This window comes from Poromitra crassiceps (genome assembly GCF_964638095.1).
Source record: "Poromitra crassiceps genome assembly, chromosome: 3".
Lineage (NCBI taxonomy): Eukaryota > Metazoa > Chordata > Actinopteri > Beryciformes > Melamphaidae > Poromitra > Poromitra crassiceps.
In genome coordinates, this window is record NC_139625.1 from 62616629 (window position 1) to 62629864 (window position 13236).

The 13236-nt window shown below is 41.9% G+C and overlaps 1 protein-coding gene across 2 annotated transcripts in view; it reads right to left on the reverse strand.

The window, feature by feature from the left end:
- The window catches only part of LOC310772636 (glycerol kinase), a gene marked incomplete at its 3' end in the record, with an annotated part of 31504 nt that overhangs the window by 7038 nt on the left and 11230 nt on the right, over positions 1-13236 (reverse strand). For both annotated transcript variants that reach the window (XM_083632485.1, XM_083632484.1), the window contains exons 3-13: positions 10721-10827; positions 10550-10627; positions 9036-9115; positions 8531-8668; positions 8344-8453; positions 8151-8217; positions 7804-7821; positions 3121-3156; positions 2949-3016; positions 821-863; positions 606-686 (exon numbers count right to left, since the gene is read on the reverse strand). In XM_083632485.1, the coding sequence (XP_083488611.1) occupies positions 606-686; positions 821-863; positions 2949-3016; positions 3121-3156; positions 7804-7821; positions 8151-8217; positions 8344-8453; positions 8531-8668; positions 9036-9115; positions 10550-10627; positions 10721-10827 (826 nt within the window). The remainder of the gene's footprint in view (positions 1-605; positions 687-820; positions 864-2948; positions 3017-3120; positions 3157-7803; positions 7822-8150; positions 8218-8343; positions 8454-8530; positions 8669-9035; positions 9116-10549; positions 10628-10720; positions 10828-13236) is intronic.

Genomic DNA, 13236 nt, shown 5'->3' on the forward strand with positions numbered 1-13236 from the left:
TGTGATTGACACCACAAGTTGGCCAATCAGGAACAGACTGATGTAGTTGATGATAGAGGCCAACGGTGTAGCAAACATGGCGGCTTCACTAGCAGTAACGTTAACGTTAGCATAAACACAGCCATAAGTGAAGTTATTGCAGAAATAGACTCAATAACAACAATTAAACAAGAGCAAGAGTATGCACTTGCGCAGTTTCTCAGCGGAAAAGACATTTTCGCTATTCTTCCGACTGGATTTGGCAAAAATTATTTACAGCAGATTCAGCCATAACGCTACTTCGCTAGCTTGCTAATGTTACTACATGCTAAAGTGGCTGGCTCTGCACTGAACAGCGCACTGCGATGACGCCACTTATTTTGTTACACTGATTGGCTGAAGGCGTTTGTCTGTCAATGCAACTACTCTCGCTTATGCTCCCGCCCCTGCAAGCACTGGGTGAAAGCTTCAGGCCAGACGGAAATGCAGAATGAAAAGAAATGTGAGTTCACGTGACCGGCTGGTTTACCAGGCTACTAATTTGTAATGTTCCTCGAAACTGCTATTGGGTTGGTCAAACAAATAACAATCAAAATAAAATGTGTATTAATATCTATTCAGGATACCTCTAGTGCATAGCAGGCAGGTTTGTCTCGGCCAAGCTTGTATGCCACAGTGGTCAGGAGACCGTGGTCAGACATCACAGGCTGCAAAACAGGCCCCAATAGAACCAGAAACGAAGTTAGTGTTAGCAATATTTACAGGGATTCATTTTTTTTAACAAAAGACAGTGTATAAGTATATATAAAGTAATTAAAATATGAGGCATCAGTAAATGTACCTTGGCTCCAGTGTTTAGGAGTAGAAAACAGCCAGTTCCATATCTGAAACCCATAATTGATTGATTGATTGATTGAAACGATTTATTTCAAACAGTTAAAACAATACATAAAGTGAAAAAAAACAGTAAACATAACAGTCTAATAGACTTCATCAAAAGGAAAATACGTAAACTCAAACATAAAAAAGGCGAACTGTTTGAAAAGGGGCAGGAAGAAGCCTAGGCTTATCGAGTCCTGCCCCCAAATCATTCATAAACAAATTCATACATCCCTATATTATATGCATTTCCCAACTCTCACGCTCCTCCCCACATGCTCATGCATACACATACATACATATATATGCATGTATATACACAAACGTACACAAACTTACCCATAGACATACATCATAAATCCACCTACAAATCCCTATCAATACCCATTCCCAATAATACAATCCAACATTACCCCAAAAACCCAATGCTTTGATATCAACCTGTGTTGAACCAATGCATCCAAGAATCCATCCAATGTACACAACAATTCTTTACATAATGTATATTACATTATAAAACTGCTCTCTCAAATCAAGCAATCTGATTGGTTCACAGCCATTGTATAATTCCAGTAACCGAGTTCAATAACCCATGGCCATGGGTTATTGGTTGCCATGGCAACTCTCTTACTAAAAGGCAGCGCTGCGCTCGAGCCAAATAGCTTTCTCCTGATCTGCTGTATGGAGGGTCACTAGTCCTTACAATGAGTCATTATGGACGCATGATGGCGCAACTCTCTTAGGCTTTGGTTACCTCAAAAACAAAATGGCGGAGACAGCTTTCAGATCCTTGTGAATCGATCTTCGCTTATAACTTTACTAATACTTCGCAGAAAATGATGTTTTGTACAAGAATAGACGCGGGCTAATGTCTTAACCCCTCTCTCGCGCGCCCTCACTCTTAACCCCACATTTCTAAATAAGACGTAACGTTACTTGGTGTCGGCATACGGCTCTGGTGTCGGGCTTTGCAAAAAGCTCTCAGCAAGCGCCAGGATTGGCCAATGTCGACTTCAGTCTCCAGAACGATCCAATCAAATCACCAGCACGTCTATCTTCTTGCTAGAGGTCCCGCCTTACAGTAGTGTTTCAACTGACTCTATCAGAATACCATGCCAGTCGGACTTATAGTATTATTATTATTATATTATTATACTTGGAAACCGTTTTATAAAAGCAATATAGCACTCGAGCTGCGTGGTGTTGTGGAATATATCCCGCTGATAAGCTGTTATCCCACTCGAACAGCTTATCAGCGGGATATATTCGCCACAACACACTTGCTCTCATGCTATATTGCTTAAATATACATCATGTACACCATATATTATACATTATATGCATAATAACCTCATTACACATACAATACTTTTTATACATATATGTATATCAATGTACAGAATACACATCAGACCAGGTACATACACCCACCAATAACACAGTAATTCTCTACCAGGAAGAAAAAAGGACATTGCCAAAAAACAGCAAGAATCCGAGTAACTCAAGATTCAATGTATTTCATGATTAAATATTTTTTTAAATTAGATTTGAAAATAGAGATACTAGAACTTTCTTTGATCCTGTCATCCAGTCTGTTCCAAAAAGTCACCCCATAGACTGTAATACACATGCTCTTAAGAGTAGTGCGAGCACACGACTGTTTCAAATTATATTGACCTCTTAAATCATAGCATCCTTCTCTGTCTGCAAACATTTTTTGAATATTACCAGGAAGTAGATTGTTCCTCGCTTTGAACATAATTAGTGCAGTTTTCGAATCAATCAAATCCATCAGTTTCAATGCATTTGACTTTATAAATAGTGCGTTAGTGTGTTCCAAATAACCTACCTTATGAACAATCCTTATTGCTTTTTTAATAATAATAAGTCAGTAATAATAGTCAGGAAGTTGGTTGAATTTCTCACAACAGAGCACCCTGAGCTTTTTAACATACAAACATGCACAGAAAGACACAAACCTTCCTGCAGCATGTAGAAAAGATGCAGGCTACATCAAATAGAAACGCAGCAAAATATGAATTCTTGATGCTAATCCACAATGCAAACATAATATTCACACGCAAACTCACGTGTTTTTGGCTTGTCCGTCCTGAAAGCACATCTGTCCAACAAGTGCTGCTGACTGATCCCCAAGACACTGAAAAATTACAAGGGTTTGTAAGATGGTTAAAGTTAAAGTTAAAGCACATTAGGTGTATGGAGATAATGTTGGCCAAGTGAAGAATAAAGGGATAAACTTACGCCGGATATGGGAATACCAGTAAGAGCCCCTGATTTCTGTCAAGAGAGAAGTTTGAAAAGAAATTTAAAAAGTGGACTGCAGATTTATTTTCTTGTTAAATTCACAATGAAACAGCATTTTGAGAGCAATGTTACTTCTGTAATTGGACACATTTCTGGTTGAAACAGGAACATTACACAGGGAGGGATCATTCAAATGTGTAAACCAATAGGAAAAAAAGGGGGCGTTTCCACTAAGTGAATTAATGTAAAGAGCATCAGGATTTTTATACAAAAGTACATATTACATTTTCTGGCATTTATTGTTAAATAGGTGTATGTTATGACATGGAGAGTTGTTTGACAAGGTGGAAACAAAAATATCTGTTCATTTCATTGTGACTTTGAAGCTGAGCAGAATCCCTATCCAAAATGAAAGGATTTCAATTATGTGCAAACAAGACATAAAGCGCCTTTGTTTTCAGATCTACATGCCAAATTTTAAAGCAGGTATAGAGTACAAGATTCGTTTCACGTATATGAAATTTAGATTTGGTTATGTGACACAGTGTGATATTGCAATTAATTGATCAAGCATTATGTGCATTAATTGCCTATGAAATAAGAGATAGCATGTTATTCACTTAAATAGAAGCTGAAAATAAGTGGATTGAGACCGGTTAAACATCTCAATATAATTCAAGTGGGCATATTTGTTGTTAAAAAAAATCAACAATGATAATTCAACTAAAATCCCCAAAAACATGTACATGTTCAATTCATGCTTGAATGCTAACCACTACTGATGTGCTATGAAATAAGCAATGAGAGTGGAAGTCTCTTAAGCCTAAATACCTCAAACAAAAAGGATATGATAAACATTATTTGCCCACACAAAGCCAAATAACCACTTCTTTAGTCAACTTAACAATGTTAATTCCACTGTAACTTTTAATATGAACTATACTCTTAACAATGAAGACAACAAGGGGAAATGCAGCTGTGAACTCAAATGTCTTCACTCCTACTGGATAAGTGATACAGCACTGCACTGTGATCTTTGGTAGCTTCACCAGACCTTTGCTTTGGTTTATAGACACTTGAAAAGAGAAGATATAGGTGACTAAATTAAACTGTGTCCAAGAGTGAAGAGATTTCAGGAGACATGGTGGGACTTTGCACAAGATGATGATCCATTAAGCGAGCTGTAGCATGCCACAACAGAAGCAATGTGGCCCAACCATCCAGTACATTTCCAATAAAGGTAGTTTATCCACGGAGGTGTGTGTGTGTGTGGGGGTCCAAAATGACAAAATGCAGGTAGAATTTGTCATATAAAGGGTCACCCATGCGACGGCCCTCCCACTCTCCCCCTGGCCCTGTCGTTCAGGGGCCTGGTGGTTGGGGTTGTTAGGCTGATTGGGTGTACTCCTTGGGCTTTAAAGGTCCCATTCCGTGCAAAAGCTGTTTTTACTTGTAAATGCATATATACTGCTGTCAGCCCTCCCTGTAATGAGTGGTCACAAGCTCAGAACTGCCAGTTGGATTTGTCCCTATCCAGCTTCCCCCTGCAGTCTCCTCCAAGCCACACCCCCAAACGCTTCGTTTGCCCAGAGGGGAATTGGGACGTCACGAGCTTCCTCATGCATACTGCGCGGGTCTCTCTCACACAAGCTACCTGCACCATTTTGTCTATAGCCACAAAATTAACACTTCTAGCTGGAGCGACGCCAACTGTACGTGATCCAGTAACTGCAGAGGTGCATTCGGTAAGTCTAGGCATTTTGAGATGTCCTCTTTAGCGTAGTAACCGTTAAGTTAACGATAACTCGCAACCTAGCGTGCTGGTCCACAGATGCTAATCTGATTGGCCGCTGGGAGCCTGGGGCGGGCTCTCCCTCAGCGGCCAATGGGAACTGTTAGTTCTGAATATATTATAGAAACAGACCGTTCTTGGGAAGCGACGAGATGAGGAAGTGAGAACTCCGTCACAACAAACGGGGTTGCTATATTTTCGACAAATTAATCCAGAATCATGTTTTATGGACCAGAGACACACGTTTTTAAGAGGTTACAGCTGCACGAATTGGGACCTTTAAAAGCCTGCAGACCATTCAGTCTCTCTCCCGCCTCACCGATGCATGTTTGTTTATTGTAGTTTGTGTTGTGTACCGTAAATTCCGGACTATAAGCCGCACCGGTGTATAAGCCGCACCTGCAAAGTTGACTATTTTTTTCTTATATAAGCCGCACCGGACTATAAGCCGCGGGTGTTTTAATGGTATTTTTTTTTTTTTTGTGTTTTAATGTTTAATTACCATATGTAATGCTCCCATTTATTAACATTTCAACAAAACAACATAACACAACACCACCTGTGTTGTTATTTACAGTGCACACAGTGTCATACAGTGTCATACAGTGTCATACAGTGTCATACAGTGTGGTGAAAAGAGGGCAAGAGAGGAAATTAAAACAGAAGTGGATTTATAGTTAGAAAGAGTGCTAAAAAAGAGAGATTTTTTTTTTTTTTTTTTTTGGAAAAAATCCATAGATAAGCCGCACCGTTATATAAGCCGCAGGGGCCAAAAAAGGCCAAAAAACGGGAAAAAAGGTGCGGCTTATAGTCCGGAATTTACGGTAGTTATTTTTCCTTAGTTTTAGTGAATAAATTAGTTTTAACTTTCCTTTTGTTATGTCCTTGAACCTGTTGGTAACATATGGGGGCTCATCCCTTAGTAAAAATTAATACAATTTATTAACTAAAACTAAGGGAAAATAACTAGACAACACAAACTACATTAAGCAAACAAACAGAACAAAAGGTGCAAACAGGTGAGGAGAGAGAGAGCAACACTGAATGATCTTAAGGTCTTCTTAACCCCAACGAGTACACCGGGCCCAGGTGCACCCAATCAGCCTAACGACCCCAACCACCAGGCTCCTGCAAGACAGGAGCCGCTTTCACACACAGATTGCGCAAAATTGCAGTTCAGAAGGCCCACAAAGCCAGCAGCCTAGCCACAGAAATTGCTTTCACACAGCCAAGCAGCACCGCCACATTCCCGTCCTGGGGTGTGCTTTCAGGTGACAGCCACCGCTCCCGGATTGAAAGGCGAGCGGAGGCATTTCCACCCAGCTCCTCCTAGCCCAAATGAATATTTTCATAGGTTAGTGTAGCCTAGGCTACTGTATGATGAACAAATTCATTCAACAACCAAACATCGCCGATGTACGCCAGCCAACGTGCAGCTGCGGTCGTTAAAGATCAAAGTGATTAGTGATAAAACACGAAAGTGTTGTCCACAGGCAGCATGGTAACGAGGCTTTCAATATTAATCTGATCGCCTTTATGGATCACAGATGCGTGCATCATCATGTAGCCTATTAGGTACAAGGCTAATTCTTATCTTTTGGTTCCAGTTTTTTGTAAAGCAAATTATTCCCATGAAGTAGCCTAATTAGCGTTCGTTCTGAAAGACGACGCCCGCATATCAAACAGCTGCAGTCTGCATAACGTTTGTCGAGGGAATAGTATAGGCTTAAATGCACATGACTACTATAACGTTAGTAGTTTTTGTAAGGGAATGCACAACATGGCTAGCTAGACAGATTGCAGTTCTGGAGCTGGTTTCCAGAGGGAATATCCTCAAACCAACTCGCCACAGACAGCTATAGTCCTCTGAAGCTTATTATTATAGCCTATCCGTTAATTTTACCTACTAATGTCAACATCGTTTGAGCATAAAGCCTAACTTACCAGGCACGGAGCATTCCTCCTGGCGCCCCTGCAGTCATGATTGTATAGTCTACTTTTTTTACTTTCACTTATGCTTTCCTTGCTGCATGAGGTGATTTCCCCTGTATTATTTTTTTTATGAATGAGCTGGCCATTTGCACCGTTCCGTGTTGCCGCTCCTACGCTTTCAAGTGGAGGCGGGTTGCCTGGTAACCCGGCGCTGTGACTAGGTCCACTGGTGGAACGAAAGGCGTACAACAATTAGCCACCAACCCGCGTTCACAACTTTCACATCGGAGGCGCGGATCCTATTTTCCGTGCATTTTGCGGCTTTCAACGTCGGTGTGAAAGCGGCTAGGGACAGGAGAGTGGAGGGTTGTCTGGTCACACCCGCTACACTGTTTGGTAACTTTTTGAGATGATAACATTTTAAAGCCTCAGTTATATATGTACAGTTACATGCTTCAAACCAAACCTTGTCCCTGACCATAAGCCAATCAGATCAAAGCAAAACAGTGCCAGTCGGTATGTTATCCGACTGGCTGCCTGTTACACTCACTAGCCCAAAACTTTTATTCCGACCAAAAAGTAAAAACACAAGAATGGAAATAAGAGGCATTGTACAAGTGAGTGCTCAAGTTTTAAATCAAATCTGCTCTTATCCTTACTGAATGTTTCGCACAGTAACTAAACTGAAAGACGGCATTAAAAACAGCTCAAATGGCTAAATTTAATATGAAACACAAATTCTTTGCCAGTTGGCATAAAATCACACATAAATCTGACCAATTTGATTGAATTCCTCACACCAAACGAGCCTGACTGTTCAGCTATTGAAATATTGCAATCAGGTGGAACATGGAAATGCACTGTGTGATGGTGGATTCGCTTGGGCCACGGAGAAGCAAGAAAGCATGGGTTAATTTGCATGTCGGAGGAAAACACTGATGGCGGTTATTACTTACCAGGCTAGAACATATTTTCTACCAGTGAGAGAAGAGAGATGGCACACACAAAAATGCCTAAAACAACTCCTCAGTCAAACATCATGCACAAAACAGTTTGAAAGCATACAAAAACAAAACAACTCATATCACCCTCTAAACAGCCTGTTGTATGAGACATTACATTCAACACAGCACTAGACATGGCAACATGGTATCACTATGATAGTAAAACTTAGTCTTAACAAAAACATTGTATCCGCGTTATTACAGTGATACTGTGAGCATGGCCTATTTGGTTAGTTACTGTGAGATTTATTTGATGGTGTGGAGCAAGACGTTTAGAAAGAAACTGTTGACAAGCTTACCATGAGGCCATATATTTCAGAAGAACTCCTCACTTTGGGCAAGATCTCCATGGGAATCCCAAAATATCTATCGGAAATTAGGAAAAGGAGAGATACAAAATGTGAGAGGTTGTGTTCCATAGTTGTACTCCGTTATCCAGAGCATTTGCTGTATTGGAATAGATGTTCTGAAATTGACAGGCAGCTGTCATACTTGCAAAGTTCTGGGTCCCAGTCCAGGGTGTGAATGTTGAAAAGCATGGTTCTGCTGGCATTGGTCACATCTGTGCAGTGGACACCCCCGGATTTTCCCCCAGTCAGACACTGGAAGGGTCAAAACAGCGGTCAAAAGAGTCGCCACCTCTCCCTATAAAACACTATACAGGAAGCTTCGGCCTTACCCATATGAGCCAGGAGTCAATGGTGCCGAACATGGCGCGGTGCGACAGGATGGCTGCATGGACCTCGTCCACATTGTCCATCAGCCAGCGAAGTTTCACCGCACTGAAGTACGTGCTGATGGGCAGTCCTGTTTTATGCTGAAGGGGGACAGGGATAACAATAACATTAACGACGACAATCAAGATCAAATCCAGCGCACACTTGGAGTGTTCAAATAGACTTTTTAGTTTAATTCATATAAAATATTGGGGCGAACAAAGGCAACTCTACTAGTAGTGCTACAATTACTACCAATACTGTTAATACTACCGGTATTCTGTAACATTTTTCTTAGTTGAAACTAAGGTACTAAAATAACAGAAACAGGAACAACTATCCATAAAATTAGTCACACTACAGTCCTGAAAGTCTAGTCCACAGCATCACACTGATGCCACCAGACAACTGATACAGGAAGACAGGCAGTCAGTAGAGTCAGGGCAGCAGAGCAGAGTGTGAGCTCACCTTCAGGTGGTTCTTGTTCCTGCCTGGAGTTTTGTTGATCAGACGTTCAACTGTTGATTGGGTCCGCAGGTCCAGCCACACTGAACAGAAAACAACTCTTCAGCTTTTCAGAGCAAACAAGCCAACCAACACTCTGTTGTTTCTGAGTGTCTGTGTGTGTGTGTGTGTGTGTGTGTGTGTGTGTGTGAGAGAGTGTGTGAGTGAGTGAGTGAGTCACTGACTGACTGTGTAGGCATGTGTGTATCTACTATACATGTATCTGTGTTTTTCTGAGTCTTGTGAAGTTTACTTAGAGAGACTTTTAGCAAACAGGTTTGACACACAATAGTTTCATTCACAAAGCAGCTGAAGTATCCATTAATACACAGGACAAGATGTGACTATCACTTGTACCAAAATCCAAAGTAAAACATGTAGAAGCCCAATCCAGATTAAAAACAAGCAAACGAGTGATATACCCACCATCAGATCTAATCATAGGAGACATCAGGCTACACTGTCAAAGATCTATGGAGTCATTCAGCTGAAGTGATGTTAAGTGACGTTTTCAAATCAGTGTTAACAGCACAAAGGTGCATGGAGTCAAATTCTTTCAATTCCGATCTGGCTCACATATGGATACATGGTACAAAACCATGACCAGGACACATACACTTAATCCGGCTTCCCACCCGCAGACACAGCCAATCATGCCTGTATGGACGCCCGACCAAGCCAGAGGTAACACGGGGACGCAAACCTGCTGTGACCCTTGTGTATATTATTGAATTGAAATTAATTGAGACAGCTGTCATAATTTTGGAGCCCACAGCAGCTTGGCTGATTTGACTTGATTGGTATTAGTGGAGGCGCCTGGATTCAGTCAGAACTCAAAGAGAACTCTGAACATAATCTAACTGAAATGTGTTTGAAATGGCCGACTGTGAGAGCGAGAGAAAGCAAGTGACATCTTTTGTTATGGTTAAGCTGCACACACTTAGTTTCAGATATGGGTTACATCCTAGAATAGATATGAACCCTAACCCAACAAATTCAGATGTGAGTGACAACTGGGAACTGAGCATGAATGCCTGTTCAGTTATCCTTTATATATCCCGATCACGAAATTCATACTCTGCATTTCACCCATCCTCTACTAGGAACCTTCCTAGAACTAGGAGCAGTGGGCAGCCGCAGTGCAGCGCCCGGGGACCAACTCCACTTCTTTTGCCATTGCCTTGGTCAGGGGCACTGACAGGAGTATTAACCCTAACATACATGTCTGTGATGGTGGGAGGAAACCGGAGCACCCGGAGGAAACCCACACGAAAATGGGGAGAACATGCAAACTCCACACAGAAAGGACCTGGGCCGGACCGGGGTTTGAACGCTGGACCTTCTTGCTGTGAGGCAACAGTGCTAACAACCACTGAGCCACCGTGCCGGCCTGCAGTGTGAATGTAGCCTAAAGTGCTAAAGGACACAATAAAACAAGACACACATCAGGCTGGTAGTACACAGACTCAAAACCTTACCGATGGCATTGTAGAGGGGTTCCCCTGTCTCTTTGTCCCAAACAAGTGTGGTCTCTCTTTGGTTGGTCACCCCAATAGCTGGAAAATGTTCAAGCAAGTGCACATGATGTTAAAGCAGTGCTTCCAGAGAGCAGGTGCATTCACAAGCCCAGTGTGTTTTTATGTGCATACCTTTGATGTTTGAGATGTCAATGTTGAGCTGGGTGAGTTTTTCACATGTCTTCTCCATGCACTCATACACCGACTGCAGGATCTCTTTGGGGTCCTCCTCCACCCATCTGGAAAGAGAGCAGACAAAGGAAAACTAATGAGAAATAGAGAGTGGGATGCCTTGGAGCAAAGGTCCATATTTTAACCCAGTGGTTCCCAACTAGGGGTGTCAAAAATAATCGATTATAAGATGCATCGCGATGCGGACGTGCAAGATTCTGCATCGATTCACAAATGCCAAAAATCGATTATTTTATTTTTATTTTATTTTTTATAATCGAATAAAATATAATGGAAGTACATGCAGTTGTTTATTTGGATCATAATACAATGCAATTCCAAATGCACTTTTATTTTAAAAGTAGCCACACAGTTAGAAAAAGAAAGTGAGAAAAAATAAATCATGTATTGGGAAAAAAAGTGATGCATCGTTTTAAGATGCATCGATAATCGTAATCGAATCGTAGCCCTCTGAATCGTAATCGAATCGAATCGTGAGGCCAGTGAAGATTCACAGCCCTATTCCCAACCCCGTGTCCATTTGCTGACAAGCCGCGAGGAAATGATATGATTCGGCAGGGAGAAATAGAGAGAGTGAGCTGAAGCGAGAAAGAGAGACACAGAGAGAGAACGAGAGAGAGAGAGCGTGAGAGAACGAGCGAGAGACCTATAGCGTGCATTAAGAGAGAGAGGGTGGCATGACAGTTAAAGACAGAAACAAGGAGAGGATCATAAAACCTTTTTTCCATTAAAAAGAGCCCACGCTGGATCGGTTGATTTGAACGTTACAATGCACACCTCTTATGTGTAGTTAGAAAAGACGACTAAGTGAAATAATAAAGTGTTGTAACTTGTAAACACATTTCTATCTTGTGGCCAACTGGCCATCCACAATGATGTGTATCGATTTGAAGAAACATAATGTCTGACAGACATGAGAGACAAAGCGAACTAAACACAGGCTGTTTGTGCGGTAATTACATGAATTGGCAGATCACTTCTCAATGGGACCGTCGCAGGGACACAATTAAGTCCAGGGCTCCCACACACATTGGTGAGTTGCAATGTTTTGACATGTTCATGTGAGGAAAAGACACCCTGTGTACCGTAAATTCCGGACTATAAGCCGCGGCTTTTTTCCCGTTTTTTGGCCTTTTTTGGCCCCTGCGGCTTATATAACGGTGCGGCTTATCTATGGATTTTTTCAAAAAAAAAAAAAAAAAAAATCTCTCTTTTTTAGCACTCTTTCTAACTATAAATCCACTTCTGTTTTAATTTCCTCTCTTGCCCTCTTTTAACAACATAACATAACATAACATAACACAACACAGGTAAGCAGAAAGAAAAAGACGAAGCAATCATCGCCATGAATGAGGAAATGACTCACCTGCTGGAGGCTGGAGATACACGGCTTGGGCTAAACTTTTACTCCGTGAAACACTATCGATTAAGTCCGACATCGCTCAGAGGTTTGAGCAGCTTGAAAACAAGTTTGAAAACGTGCAGAAGTCCATCCACTCACTCACTAAAGAAAATAATGCAACCGTGAAGAGTTTCTAATGCGGAAAAGCGCATCAGCGCACTGGAGGACAAAAACAACACAGTGAGTCCGAAAGTGGATAAAATGCAAAAACATCGAAACGCTGCACACGCAGGTTGATGACTTAATCAGCAGGAGTAAAAGAAATAACATTCGCCTGATCAATGTAAAAGAGGGAGCTGAGATTGGTGACATGGACGCTTTCGTGGCAAAATCCTGTGTTACATCCTGGACCTGAAGGAAGGCGAGAAACCACCAGAGGTGGACAGGGCACACCGGGCGCCTCGGCCACGTCCAGACCCCGGCCTGCCACCGAGGGCCATCTTCATCTGCCTACTCCGCTGGCCCGACCGTCAACTCATCCTCCAGGCTGCGGGGAAGAAGCCCCTCACCTGGGAGGGTACGCGCTTTTTCGTCCGGCAGGACCTCTCCGCGTTGGTGCAACAGAAACGCGCAACATACAACAGCATCATCGAAAAGGTTAAAGTCAATGGATATCGCTTTGGCGTACTGTACCCAGCGAGACTCGTCATAACCATTGATGGACAGCGGCGGAACAAGAGCTCAAAGTGAAACTGCCGAATATCTTTTGAGTTGGACTGGTCAATAGTACTGTGAGTAACTAAAATAAAAAAATAAAAAACGGAATTCTCTCTTCTTTAGCACTCTTTCTAACTATAAATCCACTTCTGTTTTAATTTCCTCTCTTGCCCTCTTTTCACCACACCGCGGACACTGTGTGCACTGTAAAAAAAACAAAAAATACCATTAAAACACCCGCGGCTTATAGTCCGGTGCGGCTTATATAAGAAAAAAATAGTCACCTTTGAAGGTGCGGCTTATAGACCGGTGCGCCTTATAGTCCGGAATTTACGGTACTTGGTATCCAAACATATGAACTATGCGCTACCCTGTTCTAACCCACAATATTACACAT